The sequence below is a fragment of the Pseudophryne corroboree genome, chromosome 11 (genome assembly GCF_028390025.1).
Source record: "Pseudophryne corroboree isolate aPseCor3 chromosome 11, aPseCor3.hap2, whole genome shotgun sequence".
Taxonomy (NCBI): domain Eukaryota; kingdom Metazoa; phylum Chordata; class Amphibia; order Anura; family Myobatrachidae; genus Pseudophryne; species Pseudophryne corroboree.
In genome coordinates, this window is record NC_086454.1 from 43,317,429 (window position 1) to 43,336,731 (window position 19,303).

At 45.7% G+C, this 19,303-nt stretch overlaps 1 protein-coding gene across 2 annotated transcripts in view; it reads right to left on the bottom strand.

The window, feature by feature from the left end:
* LOC134968589 (uncharacterized) overlaps positions 1-19,303 on the bottom strand; it is a 174,837-nt gene that overhangs the window by 62,121 nt on the left and 93,413 nt on the right. For both annotated transcript variants that reach the window (XM_063944085.1, XM_063944084.1), the window contains exon 6: positions 10,482-10,841. In XM_063944085.1, the coding sequence (XP_063800155.1) occupies positions 10,482-10,841 (360 nt within the window). The remainder of the gene's footprint in view (positions 1-10,481; positions 10,842-19,303) is intronic.

A 19,303-nucleotide genomic window follows, 5' to 3' on the forward strand; every position in this document is an offset into this window, starting at 1 on the left:
TGTACTTGAAGAGGCCTGTTCTGTACCAGAGGCAGGGCTAGAGTCAACGCACTGAACACTGCCCGCAATTCCAGAATGTTTATCGGGAGAAGAGATTCCTCCCTGGTCCACCGACCCTGAAGAGAATATTGCACCAACACCGCACCCCATCCCCGCAGACTGGCATCCATCGTCAGAAGGACCCAGTTGCAGATCCAGAAGGGACGACCCCTGCTCAGTTGGTCCTGTAGTCACCAGCTCAGTGACAAGCGGACCTCCGGAGTCAAGGAGATCATGTGAGTCCTGATCCGGTGAGGCAGGCCGTCCCATAGGGAGAGTATCAACCTCTGCAGAGGGCGGGAATGAAATTCAGCGTACTCCACCATGTCGAAAGCCGACACCATGAGGCCCAGTACTTGCATCGCCGAGTGTATCGACACACTTGGGTGAGAGAGTAAGCATCTTATCTTGTACTGAAGTTTCAGGACTTTCTCCGGAGACAAAAACAACTGCTGGTTGTGGGTGTCCAATAGTGGTCCCAGGTGCCCCATGCTCTGAGCAGAGACCAAGGAAGATTTCTTCCAGTTGATTAGCCACCCGTGGGCTTGCAAGAAATGGACCGTCAGTTCCAGATGACGGAGAAGAACCTCTGGAAAGTTTGCTAGGATCAACAAGTTGGCCAGATACGGCATGATCCTGATACCCTGACGGCGGAGTAGAGTCGTCATGACCGCCATGACCTTGGTGAAAATTCTTGGAGCCGTGGTCAGACCGAAAGGTAAGGCCTGGAATAGAAAATATAGGTTACCAATAGCAAACCGCATGTATTGTTGATGCGACACTGCAAAAGGTATATACAGGTAAGCATCCTGTATGTCCAGGGATACCATATAGTCCTTGGGCTACAAAGCCAGAACAATAGAGCGAAGCGTTTCCATACGGAATTTGGAAACTTTCACAAACTTGTTCAAAGACTTGAGGTTGAGAATGGGCCGTGAGGACCTATTCGGTTTCAGTACTAGGAACAGCGCGGAATAGTACCCCCTGCCTCTCTGAGCCAGAGGCACCGGCACTATCACTCCTGTATCCAGGAGAGATTGCACCACCAAGTGGGAGAGTTTTTGCTTTTACCTGTTCTGAAGGGATGTTTGTTGAGCAAAACTGGCGAGGGGGACGTTTCTTGAAAGAGATGGCGTATCCGTGAGTGACGACTTCCCTTACCCAGGCATCCAAAGTGGTCTGTAACCATGACTGAGCAAACCGTAAAAGTCGGACTCCCACCCTGGGATCCCCCAGAGGGAGGCCCGCCCCGTCAGCAGGCTTATCTGTTTTGGAAGCAGGCTGACGGGCAGCCCAGGCACGTTTAGGTTTGGGCTTACCGGATTTGGAAGTGCGAGCCTGTTTTGGGTACGCCTGACCCTTTGCTTTACCTGGAGGTCGAAAAGAACGAAAGGAAGTACTCCTAGCCTTCGGAGCCGAAGGAGAAGTACTAGGCAGGCATGCCGTCTTAGCTGATGCCAAGTCAGCCACAATCTTGTTGAGAACTTCCCCAAAAAGAATGTTTCCCTTAAAATGGATTACCTCCAAGGTCTTTTCAGAGTCCAGATCTACTGACCGGGACCGCAACCAGAGAATTCGGCGAGCCAGAATGGATGTAGTAGATGCCTTGGCAGCCAGGACATCTGCATCAGATGCCGCCTCCTGGATATAATGAGAGGTGTAATAACATATGAAAGACATTGTCTAGCATTATCAGGAAAATTAGACGGCAGTTCCGCTTAACTTCCTGAACCCAGGCCTCTATCGCTTTAGCAGCCCAAGAGGCCGCAATAGTAGGCCTATGCACAGCTCCAGCAAAAGTGTAAATAGACTTTAAGCAACCCTCCACACGCTTATCCGTCGGTTCCTTCAGGGAGGTGACAGGCAGAGTAGAGGAGACCACCAGACGCGCAACTTGTGAGTCCACCGGTGGCGGTGTTTCCCAATTTTTACTCAACTCTGCAGCGAGAGGATAACGGGCCAGCATTTTCTTAGACAAGGAAAACTTCTTTCCCGTATTTTCCCAGGATTCCTGACGAATATCAATCAAGTGGTCAGAATGAGGTAAAACTAATTTAGTGACCTTCTGACGTTTAAATTTATCTGGTTTCTTAGAGGTAGCAGGAGGCTCTTCATCATCGTCGATTTGAAGTATCAGCCTGATAGCCTCCAAGAGGTCAGGAACATCCACTTGTGTCAGAGATTCCCCATTAGAAGCATCTGCATCAGTGTCTGAAGGGTCAGTGTAAGCGCCATCTTCATCGGATGAGGTATCCGAAACATGTGTGGATTGTGAGGAAGTAATGGCCCGTTTAGATGACCCCTTGGTCTTATGCGGGCGAGAGTCAGGATTTTGCTTAGCTAGTGTCTGATATAACTGCTGTAACCGAGAGGACAGAGTATCTGCCCATGGCGGATTAACTGCAGGGACAATATGTGGCTGTAATGGCACAGGAGGTCCCACAGGGGGCGTAAGTCTATTTACCAGCATAGTCAGTAAATTAGAGAAAACAGCCCAAGGTGGGTCTTGATTTGCCCCCGTTGCTGCAGACTAACCATGGGGTATAGGACCCCAGTACCTGAACCCTAAACTGCTACGTTTTCCTCCGAGTAATCTGTGGCATCAGCACTGCATGGTGCAAGATCAGCCCTAGATTTATCACCCTGTGTAGCAGACATTTTATGTCAGCGTAACCGTAGGGTGCAATAGTACAATATAAGCAGACAAACTACCTGACAAAAAATCACCTGTGTAGTGTGACTGCAAGGCAGAGCACAAACAGAATATTTAAGAGGTATGTGGTGACTGAAAAACACAGAGAAAAATACCAAAGTAGTATATCCTGTGAAACACTATATTATATGGTAACCCTGATGCACTTAGCCCCCGTCAGGGTACAGAATATAGGGATAGCAATATGTGTGAGATACACAAAATACAGACCACACAGCAGCTATTGGCACACACACAGTCACATGTACAATGCAGAAATTATTACAAACAATAAGACTGCACTGGACTAGCAATACTGAGTACAATCTGTACCACTAAGTAAAGCTATATAGGTATAGAGATATGACAATGCACAGTAAAGACTGGATGTATATCACAGGGTACTTGTACAAAATATCCCTGTAGTAATGCACTCTTTCTTAACTAACACTGTCTAAAGACATGTAGAATACTTAAGTGTAAATGCACAGTGCTGATGAGGCAGGTGGCTTTACAGAGGAGACTTTGCCCAGCAGTCCCAGAGATCAGCGCAGCTGTGTGTGTAATGGCGCCCAAACGCTGACAGGGAGTGGGGAAGATAGAGAGATGCAGCTCCAGGGCGGGAACATTAGCAGTAAATGGCGCCCTGGGGCTGGGGGAGGGCTACAGGTCAGCACCTTATTCCCCTGCTGGACTTCACCACCGGGTACTGCGGGCCTTGTAAAAATGGATTATATACAGAATCCGACCTGTGCCCAAGCCCTGGTGGTCTAGTGGGGTCCCTGCACAGCCACAGTGTCCACGCCAGCGCGCGCGGTCCGTCTCCTAGAGACCGCGCCGGATCGCGATTAGCAGCGGGTCCTGCCTGGGGGACCCTCTTACCTCCTCCTGAAAGCAGCCACGCGATCCCAGAGAGCGGCGGTCAATGTGTGTGTGTGCCCTAATGAAATCACCGGAGCCCTCCGCTGTAAGTACCCGGCAACCAGGGCGCCGGAGTATACAGCGCCGCTGGGAGGTGAGGGAGCCGCAGCATGATATGTCAGATATGACATATAGCACTCTCAAATGCCTATGCTGCAGCCCTTGAAGTCTTCTTTCGTCATAAAAAGCTCTTTTCAGGGCTGCGCTGATAGATGCCTGCACTGCAGGCACCAACTTACAAACTGAGCTCCTGTGCACGGAAGCGGGGTTATAGAGGAGGCGGAACTGTGCATCTTGGGAACAGTCAAAGCTTTTAGCCTGTTGGTGCCTCGGATCAAGATCCAACTCTACACCCCCGATGTTATCCCTGTGGAACCCCAGTGTACCCCGCTGCAGAAATAACACAGTACAGTCAGTAAGGATAAGAGGAGATGAGATAACACACAGTACAGTCAGTAAGGATAAGAGATAAGATATTACCCAGTACAGTCAGTAAGGATAAGAGGAGATGAGATATCACGCAGTACAGTCAGTAAGGATAAGAGGAGCTGAGATATCACACGGTACAGTCTGTAAGGATAAGAGGAGATGAGATATCACACAGTACAGTCAGTAAGAATAAGAGGAGATGAGATATCACACAGTACAGTCAGTAAGGATAAGAGGAGATGACATATCACACAGTACAGTCAGTAAGGATAAGAGGAGATGAGATATCACACAGTACAGTCAGTAAGAATAAGAGGAGATGAGATATCACACAGTACAGTCAGTAAGGATAAGAGGAGATGAGATATCACACAGTGCAGTCAGTAATAATAAGAGGAGCTGAGATATAACACAGTACAGTCAGTAAGGATATGAGATGAGATATCACACAGTACAGTCAGTAAGGATATGAGATGAGATATCACACAGTACAGTCAGTAAGGATAAGAGGAGATGAGATATCACACAGTTCAGTCAGTAAGGATAAGAGGAGCTGAGATATCACACGGTACAGTCAGTAATAATAAGAGGAGCTGAGATATCACACAGTACAGTCAGTAAGGATAAGAGGAGATGAGATATCACACAGTACAGTCAGTAAGAATAAGAGGAGATGAGATATCACACGGTACAGTCAGTAAGAATAAGAGGAGATGAGATATCACACAGTACAGTCAGTAAGGAAGGATAAGAGGAGCTGAGATATCACACAGTACAGTCAGTAATAATAAGAGGAGCTGAGATATCACACAGTACAGTCAGTAAGGATAAGAGGAGATGAGATATCATACGGTACAGTCAGTAAGGATAAGAGGAGATGAGATATCACACAGTACAGTCAGTAAGGATAAGAGGAGATGAGATATCACACAGTACAGTCAGTAAGGGATAAGAGGAGATGAGATATCACACAGTACAGTCAGTAAGGATAAGAGGAGATGAGATATCGTACGGTACAGTCAGTAAGGATAAGAGGAGATGAGATATCACACAGTACAGTCAGTAAGGATAAGAGGAGATGAGATATCACACAGTACAGTCAGTAAGAATAAGAGGAGATGAGATATCACACAGTACAGTCAGTAAGGATAAGAGGAGCTGAGATATCACACAGTACAGTCAGTAAGGATAAAAGGAGATGAGATATCACACAGTACAGTCAGTAAGGATAAGAGGAGCTGAGATATCACACAGTACAGTCAGTAAGGATAAGAGGAGCTGAGATATCACACAGTACAGTCAGTAAGGATAAAAGGAGATGAGATATCACACAGTACAGTCATTAAGGATAAGAGGAGCTGAGATATCACACGGTACAGTCAGTAATAATAAGAGGAGCTGAGATATCACACAGTACAGTCAGTAAGGATAAGAGGAGATGAGATATCACACAGTACAGTCGGTAAGGATATGAGGAGATGAGATATCACACAGTACAGTCAGTAAGAATAAGAGGAGATGAGATATCACACGGTACAGTCAGTAATAATAAGAGGAGATGAGATATCACACAGTACAGTCAGTAAGGATAAGAGGAGATGAGATATCACACAGTACAGTCAGTAAGGATAAGAGGAGATGAGATATCACACAGTGCAGTCAGTAAGGATAAGAGGAGATGAGATATCACACAGTACTGTCAGTAAGGATAAGAGGAGATGAGATATTACACGGTACAGTCAGTAAGAATAAAAGGAGATGAGATATCACACAGTACAGTCAGTAAGGATAAGAGGAGATGAGATATCACACAGTACAGTCAGTAAGGATAAGAGGAGATGAGATATCACACAGTACAGTCAGTAAGGATAAGAGGAGATGAGATATTACATGGTACAGTCAGGAAGGATAAGAGGAGATGAGATGTCACACAGTACAGTCAGTAAGGATATGAGGAGATGAGATATCACACAGTACAGTCAGTAAGGATAAGAAGAGATGAGATATCACACAGTACAGTCAGTAAGGATAAGAGGAGATGAGATATTACACGGTACAGTCAGTAAGGATAAGAGGATATGAGATATCACACAGTACAGTCAGTAAGGATAAGAAGAGATGAGATATCACACAGTACAGTCAGTAAGGATAAGAGGAGATGAGATATCACACAGTGCAGTCAGTAATAATAAGAGGAGCTGAGATATAACACAGTACAGTCAGTAAGGATATGAGATGAGATATCACACAGTACAGTCAGTAAGGATATGAGATTTGATATCACACAGTACAGTCAGTAAGAATAAGACGAGATGAGATATCACACAGTACAGTCAGTAAGTATAAGAGGAGATGAGATATCACACGATATAGTCAGTAATAATAAGAGGAGCTGAGATATCACACAGTATAGTCAGTAAGGATATGAGATGAGATATCACACAGTACAGTCAGTAATAATAAGAGGAGATGAGATATCACACAGTACAGTCAGTAAGGATATGAGATGAGATATCACACAGTACAGTCAGTAAGGATAAGAGGAGATGAGATATCACACAGTACAGTCAGTAAGGATAAGAGGAGATGAGATATCACACAGTACAGTCAGTAAGGATAAGAGGAGATGAGATATCACACAGTACAGTCAGTAAGGATAAGAGGAGATGAGATATCACACAGTACAGTCAGTAAGGATAAGAGGAGATGAGATATCACACAGTACAGTCAGTAAGGATAAGAGGAGATGAGATATCACACAGTACAGTCAGTAAGGATATGAGGAGAGGAGATATCACACAGTACAGTCAGTAAGGATAAGAGGAGATGAGATATCACACAGTACAGTCAGTAAGGATAAGAGGAGATGAGATATCAACACAGTACAGTCAGTAAGGATAAGAGGAGGTGAGATATCACACAGGGCCTAATTCAGACCTGATCGTAGATGAAATCTTTGACATGCGGGGGGACGCCCACCACAGGGCAAGTCCGCCCCGTACTCAGAGTCCTACCCATCCTCCAAGACATGCAAAAGTATTGCATGATGGTGATGCATTTGCACTTGCCGAGTAGTCTTTGCCTACGTGGCCTAGCTGCAAAGGCAGACGGCAACCCACTATGTTTTTGGCCACAGTGGTGACTCGCCCCAACAATGGTCCGGGCACGACTCCGTTGTCTGGACCGTGCCCCCCCAATGCCGCCGCAACACCGTCCTAACGCCGCTGACACGGCCCCAACCACCTCCGCCTGTCAATCAGGCAGAGGCGATCGCACATGTGCACATGGCACAGGGCTTCAGCCTGCGTTTGCTGTAGTGAACAGGTCTAAATTAGGCCCACAGTACAGTCAGTAAGAATAAGAGGAGATGAGATATCACACAGTACCCCACCCAGTAGTACCCCTTATATATGCCAGGAAGAGCCCCTTATACACATTATGCCAGGAAGAGCCCCTTTTATACACGTTACCTCAGGCAGAGCCCCTTTTCTACACGTTACGCCAGGCAGAGCCCCTTTTATACACGTTACGCCAGGCAGAGCCCCTTTTATACACGTTACGCCAGGCAGAGCCCCTTGCACATGTTGTGCCAGGTAGCCCCTTATACACACTGCGCCAGGTAGAGCCAGGAGGGAGGGAGGACAGCAGCAGGTAGCGGGATGGCTGATGGTGTTGAAAGGGTGACTGTGGCTGCGACCTTAGACCGCAGCGCTGCGGGTGCCCGTCCTGCTAGCCGGCATCTAAAACCGCCACTGATGGAACATGCCTCATTAGTACTTGCGTGTTATTAATCAATCTTACTCGTTTTTACTCTTAAGACACTTCTGTAACAACTTCTCAAAATGACAACATTAATGCAACTTATACATTAGGGTGCACACGTAGGGCCTAATATTCAGACCTGATCGCTGCCTTGCATTTTCGCACAGCGGGCAATCAGGTCTGAACTGCGCATGCACCGGCGCCGCAGTGCGTCGACGCATGCCAGAGAGCTGATGGTCATCTCAGCCCTGCGATCGCCTCTGCCTGATTGACAGGTAGAAGCGTTCGCTGGGTGGGAGGGGGCGGGCCAGCGGAGTTTGGACACCATTTTGGGGGCGCGGTCTGGGCAACTCAGGCGTGCCTGGACCATGCAGGGGGGCGGGCTGTGGCAGCTGTGTGATGTCACACGCAGCCACTGCGACTCGGAGAGCGACGAGTAGCTCCTTGCCCGCGCGCAGGAGCTGCGCTGGCTGGGAGCTACTCCTCAGGTACAAAAGCATCGCCGCTGTGCGATGCTTTTGTACCTGTGCGGCGGAGGGAGGGAGGGCCAGACATGCGGGGCGGACTAGCCCTGTGATGGGCATCCCCCCCGCATGTCTACAATCAGGTCTGAATTAGGCCCATGGAGACTGGTATTATGAGATATTCATCACAAAATAAAGAAATATATTGTCTAGTGCAGTGGTTCTCAAACTGTGTGCCGTAGCACCCTGGGGTGCCTCGGGAGAAACTTGACGGGGTGCCCTGTGTTGGTGGTCCAGGACCAAATCAAATTATTTATGGTCAATGTAATTGGCAAAACCAGTGCTGGTGGCTGCCAGTCATAAAATATGTGGACACACTGAAACAAATTTTGGGGGTCATTCCGAGTTGTTCGCTCGCTAGCAGTTTTTAGCAGTCGTGCAAACGCTATGCCGCCCCCCACTGGGAGTGTATTTTAGCTTAGCAGAAGTGCGAACGAAAGGATCGCAGAGCGGCTACAAAAAAAAAAATTGTGCAGGTTCAGAGTAGCTTCAGACCTACTCAGCGCTTGCGATCACTTCAGACTGTTCAGTTCCTGATTTGACGTCACAAACACGCCCTGCGTTCTCACAGCCACACCTGCATTTTTTCTGGCACGCCTGCGTTTTTCCGAACACTCCCTGAAAACGGTCAGTTGACACCCAGAAACGTCCACTTCATGTCAATCACTCTGCGGCCAGTAGTGATACTGAAAAGCTTCTCTAGACCTTGTGTAAAAATATATCGGCCATTGTGAAAGTACGCTGCGCGTGCACATTGCGCCACATACGCATGCGCAGAAGTGCCTTTTTTTGCATCATCGCAGCGCAGTGAACATTTTCAGCTAGCGATCAACTCGGAATGACCCCCTTTGTCCCTTACTACACGGTTGAAACTAAAGGGCCCTCTGCGAGTGCGCACTCCACAAAGGGATTCAGACTGCGATCGCTGCTGCAGCGATCCAGTCTGAATTACCTCCTATGGTGGGGTCCTTAAGAATGACATATAAACACAATTTACTTAATTTATTATTTCTTTCTAAATTTCTCTCAATAAGAAACGTTTGGCCCCAGAGCGCCGTGAAAACAATTCTGATAGTCTAGGGCGCCGTGATTCAAAAAAGTTTGAGAACCACTGGTCAGCCCTATTAAAGAGATGTACAAGAGATGTTTCTAGAAGAACCATACTCACTGGCGTTCTGCAAACCACAACACAAATGTAAGACATCTTACTCAGCCCTAACAGGTTGTGTTAACATTTGCTGCATTACCCCTTGGGTCCCAGTGATGTCACTAAGATAATGGATCAACAACAATCCCCTAGGTCTTGAAATGCAGCAGAAAAGTAAATCAGATGTTATTAAATTTATTATTAATATTTTACCTAAGGATATACTTCAGAATTACATTTTTAACTCATTCCACAGTGCATCCACAGGATTTTATATGTCAAGAGAACTGATGAATCAATATGAGGAGAATCGGCCACTGGACAACTGCTGGGCGCATATGTGGTTACACTACATCTCCCCCTAATTGAGAGAGTTCCGTCAGAGAGAGTGTTCCGTTACAGAATGTTACTGTTTCAAGAGAATAATCTTCTCCATAGAACTTAATGGGATGAACAAGTGATTGCTAATTGAGGAGATATGAGGGCTCTTGGATAGGAAGTATATACTGAAACAGAGAATAAAGGAAGGTTTTTATTAACTGGGTGACTGATGGTATGACATTAAAAGTCAGCCCTGAAGACTAGGTGATAGGTCGGGTATCCGTTATCCGGACACCCAAAAAACGAAATATTCCAAAAACCGGACTATTTCGGCCCTCTAGTGACGTCATGATTCTGCCAGCGTCATGACGTCACTGGAGTATACGGCCAATTAACGACAGCTGAGGGAGTGGCTTTAAAGCCATTCCTTCACTGTCGCTGCTGCCAGGACCCACTGTGAACACGCCGGACCCCCCAGCTGGACCTTCCCCCCCGCTGATGCGCCGAGCCCGCCGCGAACCCCTGGATAACAGGTATTCTGTTATCCGGAAAAAAAACATATTCAGAATGCTCCTTGTCACGAGCATTCTGGATATGGGATACTCAACCTGTATATGTGGTATAGATTCTGAAAGCTAGAACTCACCGGTAACCTCCATATCCAGTATTTGCTCTGCAGTTTGTCCTGTGGCAGGGTGATGGGTTCTACAAATATATTTCACTCCATGATCTTCAGTCAAATTTGGTTTAATCCTTAAAGCACTTATACAGCTGTAAGATTTATCATCGTGCTCAATCTCCTGCGCAGTGTGTGAGTATCTGTTATCCAGAATCCTGGTTCCTGTACCATCCCGCGTTACAAGTTCTGTTTCCTGGCTCTGATCCTTCCTCAGCCAAGTGATAGACAGAGCTCTGGGTTTATATCCATTAATGGGACAAGTCAGCGTCACTGGCTCATCATGTATCAGACGCTCAGGAGACATTATTGTTAACAGTTTAGGAGCCACTAGGAGAGAATGAAACTATTAATTATTGTCAAAGTAAAAATAAGATTTTAAACCTACCGGTAAATCTTTTTCTCCTAGTCCATAGAGGATGCTGGGTCCATGGGGTATAGACGGACTCCGCAGGAGACATGGGCACTCTAAGACCTTTTAATGGGCGTGAGCTGGCTCCTCCCTCTATGCCCCTCCTCCAGACCTCAGTTATAGAACTGTGCCCAGAGGAGACAGACATTTCGAGGAAAAGGATTTTGTTAATTAAGGGTGAGATACATACCAGCTCACACCACAAACACACCGTATAACATGGTATATAACTAAACCAGTTAACAACATGAACAACAGAAATCAGCAACAGTCTGATCTCAACCGTACACAACTCTCATGTAACTATATCAGTAACTATGTACAAGTACTGCAGATTTATTCCTCACTGGGACGGGCGCCCAGCATCCTCTACGGACTAGGAGAAAAAGATTTACCGGTAGGTTTAAAATCTTATTTTCTATTACGTCCTAAAGGATGCTGGGGACTCCGTAAGGACCATGGGGTTTATACCAAAGCTCCAGACCGGGCGGGAGAGTGCGGATGACTCTGCAGCACCGATTGAGCAAACAGGAGGTCCTCATCAGCCAGGGTATCAAAATTATAGAATTTTGCAAAAGTGTTTGAACCCGACCAAGTAGCTGCTCGGCAAAGCTGTAATGCCGAGACACCTCGGGCAGCCGCCCAAGAAGAGCCCACCTTCCTAATGGAATGGGCCTTCACCGATTTTGGTAACGGCAATCCTGCCGTAGAATGAGCCTGCTGAATCGTGTTACAGATCCAGCGTGCAATAGTCTGCTTGGAAGCAAGAGCGCCAACCTTGTTGGCCGCATATAGGACAAAACAAAGCCTCTGTTTTCCTAATACGAGCCGTTCTGGCTACATAGATTTTTAAAGCCCTGACTACATCAAGGGACTTGGAATCCTCCAAGACATCCGTAGCCACCGGCACTACAATAGGTTGGTTCATGTGAAACGACGAAACCACCTTAGGTAGAAATTGTGGACAAGTTCTCAATTCCGCTCTATCCACATGGAAAATCAGATAGGGGCTCTTGTGGGACAAGGCCGCCAATTCTGACACCCGCCTTGCAGATGCCAAGGCCAATAACATGACCACTTTCCACGTAAGAAATTTTAACTTAACAGTTTGAAGTGGTTTAAACCAATGTGATTTAAGGAACTGCAACACCACGTTCAGGTCCAACGGTGCCACAGGGGGCACAAAAGGAGGTTGGATGTGCAGTACTCCTTTCACAAAAGACTGTACTTCTGGAAGAGAGGCCAATTCCTTCTGAAAGAATATTGATAAGGCCAAAATCTGCACCTTAATGGAACCTAACTTTAGGCCCATATCCACTCCTGTCTGTAGAAAATGGAGAAAACGACCCAGCTGGCATTCTTCCGGAGGAGCATTCTTGGATTCACACCAAGACACATACTTCCTCCAGATACGGTGATAGTGTTTCGCCGTTACTTCCTTCCTAGCTTTAAGTAGAGTAGGGATGACTTCCCATGGAATACCTTTCCTAGCTAGGATCTGGTGTTCAACCGCCATGCCGTCAAACGTAATCGCGGTAAGTCTTGAAACACACACGGCCCCTGTTGTAACAGGTCCTCTCTGAGAGGAAGCAGCCAAGGATCTTCTGTGATCATTTCCTGATGATCTGGATACCAGGCCCTTCGAGGGCAATCTGGGACAATGAGTATCGTCTGAACTTTTGTTATGATTCTCAATATTTTTGAGATGAGCGGAAGTGGAGGGAACACATAGACCGCTTGATACACCCACGGTGTTACTAGTGCGTCCACTGCTATTTCCTGAGGGTCCCTTGCCCTGGAACAATATGTCCGAAGCTTGTTGAGACGTGACGCCATCATGTCTATCTGAGGGAGTCCCCAACAACTCGTCACTTCTGCAAAGACCTCTTGATGAAGTCCCCACTCTCCTGGATGGAGATCGTGCTGAGGAAGTCTGCTTCCCAGTTGTCCACTCCCGGAATGAATACTGCGGACAGAGCGCTTACATGATTTTCCGCCCAGCGAATAATCCTGCTGGCCTCCGCCATTGCTGCTCTGCTCCTTGTTCCGCCCTGGCGGTTTACATGTGCCACGGCTGTGATATTGTCTGACTGGATAAGAACGGGTAGGTTGCAAAGGAGATGCTCCGCCTGTCTCAGGCCGTTGTATATGGCCCTTAATTCCAGCACGTTTATGTGCAGACAAGCCTACTGGCTTGACCATATTCCCTGAAAGTTTTTTCCCTGTGTGACTGCTCCCCAACCTTGGAGGCTCGCGCCCGTGGTCACGAGAACCCAATCTTGAATTCCAAACCTGCGACCCTCTAGAAGGTGAGCACTCTGGAGCCACCACAGGAGAGATATCCTGGCCCTGGGGGACAGGCTTATCATCTGATGCATTTGGAGATGGGACCCTGACCACTTGCTCAGTAGGTCCCACTGAAAAATTCTTGCATGGAACCTGCCAAACGGAATGGCCTCGTAGGCCGCCACCATCTTTCCCAACACTCGAGTGCATTGATGAATCGACACTCTTTTTGGTTTCAGCAGAACCCTGACCATGTTCTGGAGTTCCAGAGCTTTTTCCACTGGGAGAAAAACCCTCTGCCGTTCCGTGTCCAGAATCATGCCCAAAAACGACAGCCGAGTTGTCGGGACCAACTGCGACTTTGGCAAATTTAGAAGCCAGCCGTGTTGTTGTAGCACCCTCAGAGAGAGAGCCACGCTCTTCAGTAATTGTTCTCTTGATCTCGCTTTTATCAGGAGATCATCCAAGTACGGGATAATATTGACACCCTGCTTGCGCAGGAGCACCATCATTTCTGCCATTACCTTGGTGAAAATCCTTGGGGCCGTGGAAAGCCCAAAACAGCAACGTCTGAAACTGGTAATGACAATCCTGTACAGCGAATCTCAGGAACGCCTGATGAGGAGGATATATGGGGACATGAAGGTATGCATCCTTTATGTCTAGTGACACCATAAAATCCCCACCTTCCAGGCTGGAGATCACTGCCCGGAGAGATTCCATTTTGAATTTCAATCTCTTCAAATATAGATTTAGGGATTTTAGGTTCAGAATCGGTCTGACTGAGCCGTCCGGCTTCGGGACCACAAACAGGGTTGAATAGAACCCCTTTCCCTATTGCAACTGGGGAACCTTGATAATCACTTGCTGTTGACACAGCTTTTGTATAGCCGCCGAAACTATCGCTCTCTCTGGCAGAGAAGCTGGCAAGGCCGATTTGAAAAATCGGCGTGGGGCACATCTTCGAACTCCAGTTTGTAGCCTTGGGACACAATTCCTATCACTCAAGGATCCAAGTCCGAATGAACCCAGACCTGGCTGAAGAGCTGAAGACGTGCCCCCACCGGTGCGGACTCCCGCAGCGGGCCCCAGCGTCATGCGGTGGATTTGGTAGAGGTCGGGGAGGACTTTTGCTCCTGGGAACTAGCCGAAGCTGGTGTTCTTTTCCCCCTACCTCTACCTCTGGCGAGGAAGGATGAACCGCGCCCCTTTCTGAATTTATGAGACCGAAAGGACTGCATCTGGTATTGAGATGTTTTCTTTTGCTGTGGGGGAATGTAAGGCAGAAAAGAAGACTTACCTGTGGTAGCTGTGGAAACCAGGTCCGCGAGGCCTTCCCCAAACAGAACTTCACCCTTGTAAGGCAAAGCCTCCATAAGTCTCTTGGAGTCAGCATCCCCAGTCCATTGGCATGTCCACAGTGACCTCCTAGATGAAATTGCCATGGCATTTGCTCTTGAACCCAAGAGCCCTTGATTTTAAGGTAGTTTCCTCCCTGCGATCCGCAGGCTCTTTTAAGCTTGCCGTGTCCGGGGACGTTAGGGCCACCTTTTTGGACAAGCGCATCAGGGCCTTGTCCACCGTGGGTGAGGATTCCCACCGTAACCTGTCCTGTGAGGGGAAAGGATACGCCATTATAATTCTCTTGGGAATCTGCAGCCTCTTGTCTGGAGTTTCCCAAGCCTTTTCAAATAAAGCACTATGGATAGCAGAAAAGTGCCCGGGCGCCAAGACAGATATGCTGCACACAACTGGGTCTGAAGGTATCCCCAATACCAGAGGTTAGATATAAGTATGCAGAAAGTTAGACCAGATGCGGTGCGCTTATCAAGAGACAAAGTATAATTGATACTTCCCTTATGTATTCTTTGTCGTAGGTTCTAACAGGTACTCCGGGTAAATGGAATCCACATGTGGGTGTGAAAGAGACAATTCCAAATATAGTGTAGTATGTTAAATAAAACATTTTTTTATTCAGACAATAAAAATTTGTGAATATAGCCAAATAAACAGGCAATTCAAAAATGTATGGTAATAGGTGGAGGTTTACCAGAGTTAAGGTAAAATCAAAGCCTTTAATAATGCCTTTCTGATGTTAATAGCTGGTGTCAATATAAAGAACAGACATCCTAATGCGTAGAAGTAAAGGTGGAGAATTACCAGATTTTCATGAGGTGTGTGCCTTTAAGATGTCAAGATAGGGAGATACTGGCTCCGGAACCCGTCTCCAAAGTCCACACAAATCTGTCCGTCTGATGAGTCTCCTTCCCACAGTTGTTCTCCTGTCATGTAATGCCGACGCGTTTCGGGATCTCTCCCTTCCTCAAGGCTGCATGACAGGAACTAAGTCAGAATAAACTATTTATACCTTATGTGGGGATTGCATCCGGGTCGTAAGGTCACTGATTAAAAATGCACATCAAATATGTAGCTAAAGTATGTCAAATACAAAACTTTTTACAGTTGCATTAAAATTGAATATAAATAAAAACTTCATATATTCCAAAACACAGAATTATTATTTTTAAATATAATATTGTCCGTTCACCGGAAGTGACGTCTGTCACACTTCCGGTTGATAATCCGGGATCTTATAAAGAAAGTACTGAATCTCTATAGTTTTATTTAATAAGAGTTCCACCCTGTTGATACGTTGGTGGTATAAGTGAAATGACCACATAATGGTCCTTCACGGTGATTCCGCAGGTGTAAAGCGGGTGTTACCCGCACTTTTCCGGTCCGTGGAACGCACCACGGAACACATAACGCTTCCGGTCACCTACTTCCGGTCGCGTCAATGGAACGCATGTGAAGCGCATCACAGCGCTAGTGCAGCTCTTTGTTTAGATCCCATTCTCAGCTGGCTTCCCGTTTACAGACAAACATAGTTATGCCATATAAGTACATCTGGCAATGGTGGTTAAGATAATGGTTATAAAATAACAGTCTGCAAATATAAATAAAAATATTGAGAAGAAAATAATATAAAAATGGAACATAAAAATGTACAGTTAATAAATTAATAAATTAACAATAGGGAAATGTGGGCTAATACCCTCGTGCATAAATGTGAGGTTGAGAAACAAATGCTGATAGTGTGTCAGGTTTGCAGTAACAAAGCTAAATATTTATCTTATTAAAAACACGTTAAAGGTTAAAGAACACAGTACGCAATTGGCGCAAAAAGTACCGCAAGGGTACTCCCTTAACTATACCTTAAGGAATGTACTTATACTGTAAACCTCTGTGTAGTGGTAGAGTGTAGATGCAACACAGTATAACCTTATTACCTTTAAAGCTGTTCTAGCGTCACCGACGCTCTGAGAATACTTAACACTATAAGAAATACACAGATACCGTGCTCAGGGTCCAACGCCTAATATATATATTATGAATGATATACTTGCAAAAGAATTAATACAAATCATACACTACAATATAACATAGACTACCTAACCAGATAACTACACAGGAAATATAATACAATTACTATTTAAGAGAAAATAAGAGAGAAAGAGGAGAAGAGAGAGCGAGAGAGAGAGATTGGCTCACAATAACAAGAAGATCAATATGGTTGCAGCGAAGCTTACACATGTGAGGAACAATCGCTGCGCAGTTATTCAATGCTGAGAATCTTTGTGGAGAAAATACTTGACCTTACCCATACTGGCAGTCCCTATATACACAACCCTACAATACCGCATGGGACAGAAGCTAGACTCCATTTTATTAAAGCTCCCATGATTCCAAAGACTGCACCACATGGTTGAAAGGGGGAGGGGAAAATACCCGGCAGCAGCCATTTTAGATTTGCAGGTCCAAACACATGGCACTCTCTGCTACCCCACAATCACATAGCAGAAGACACAAGACTCCATTTTATTCCAAACTGTCCAAGCCTCAGAACAATGCATATGTTCTGATTTTACAATTCCAAACCATCTAAATCACCTTTCACAATTTCAATCCAACTTCCTAGAACCATCTTATTCACTTTCACATTCCAAACAACTTCAGTATCTCAATAACCAGAGCATATTCATCACAAGACCAGATCACAATGTAACCACACATCTCAGCCTGCCATTGCTACCAGCACATGTTCAAACGTAACTGCATGGTGGTATTTATGATTAACAAGATATATTATAACTAACCAGCACAATCTATTTTAAATCACCATAGGCAAACAAATACCACAAATGCTATGCTACAGGTTGTCTAATGTCCCAGCTACCATCACAGATTCCCAGATCTATCACACAAACACCCAACAATCACACAACCAAGTTACAATATCCTATTTAAACCAGAAAGCAATCTGTCTATATTTCCTTATCTAGCCATGTGAATTCAATACTTAGCCTTTGGTGCCTGGTGATGATCCAGCCATGCTTCTGGGAGCTTTGTTCTGAGTGTAGCTTCATTACATCTGTTCTCTGAGGCCACCTGCAAAAACTGACCCCCAACCCCCCCAGACAGGAACTATCCTCCTGTGTGTCTGTTCCTAGGGGAGGGGTCTCTCTCTCTCCTTTGTATATGTTAATCAGGTTCAGCCCTGAAAATCTTAGTAAAAGGTTGGCTTGATCATCCATTGTTCTCAACAAAGTGATCTCAGCTTTTATACATATAATCATATCTATCCGCTGCAATGTCCCACAACTTCACAACCAGCATCAAACTAACCCACACATCATTCTGCTTGCTTCAATACCAAACATGATGGGCGCATCTGGTTCTGTTCAGATAATACATATTCATGACATCAATTCATCAGCCAATTCTAAATCTCCATGATGTCTGGTGCTTGACATTATTATAACCATGTACTGTATGAAACAAGCGCCGAATCCATCTCCGTGCCATGTCCGAGCAAATGCGTGTGTTTCCATATATTGCTGTGCTCGCTGCGCATATTTGCAAGTATATCGACTTAAATGTGTGTGTGGTTTGTATGTTCTCTCTATGTAATATTTTTGACTTTGACAGTCCACCCTTTGGCAGTCACCAATAACTGCCACTTCCTAAAACATTTCAAAAAGAGAAAAATATATGTCAGGGGTTAATACATTTACATGGTTGGGTAGGGGAGGAGAGGAGAAGGTAGAAAAAGGGTATGACCTAGTGAGATAGCAGAAGCATGTGTGTATGAATCCGTGCTTGGGGGTCATGTATCATCGTGCCGTACGTGTTTTAAATCAAGCTTCGAGGTATTGCGAAGTATACATTTGAATTCCTTCTTATCCCGTGGTACGGGTCTGTGGATGGGCTGTCAAACTTTACCGAGCTCTTTTCGGCTTTGGTTGTAACAAAATGGGGGAGCACATTTTAGTTGATGATACATGAATGGGGGTGATATGTGATTGCTGATATCTGTGCCTGTATTCCCTATCGACTATGTGTGTCATTACCTGAGGGTTGTAGAAATGAAGAAAAGACATAATTACGGTAAATGCGGTGGTATTCTATGTCAGGTAAATGAACATTCGTCGATTGAGGTCTTGTTTGGTGTCTGTTGAATGCAGTCTTCTTTGTGCTTTTGCCCATAAGGTGCGAGCAAAAGCTGTCAATGTCCATAGATTTACAAAAGTGTTGGGCTAGCGTAATTTTAAAATTTCTAGGGAAACTGGGGATCCATGGCATAGTTCATCAAAAATCTGTGTATCAGGTTGTCAAAACTTCTTCTTTAATCCATCTGTTGTCTGTATATCGGCTCATCAAACTCCTCGTCCAAGTGGGTCTTTTTACCTTGGAGAAAACGGAAAAACAGGTGAAAGAAACGGACCGTAGAAATCGCATTTTCATCACATCATTGTTTCTACCGTTGGGTCATAAATCAAGTCCATTGGAATTACAGTTTCCTCACTCCTTAGACTCATTACCTCAGGTAGTACTTTTCCAATATAACACAATCCTTCAGAGTTTGGGGCAAGCCGCTCATACGCCTTTCTCCCGCATATGAAATATGCATCATCGGGGAGAACATATGGGACGGAGTAGGACATAACCATATTACACACCTTCCATGTGAAATCTCCTAACCCTAATTCTTCCATCTGCTTAGTACACGTATCAGGTTGTACGATATGTGCAC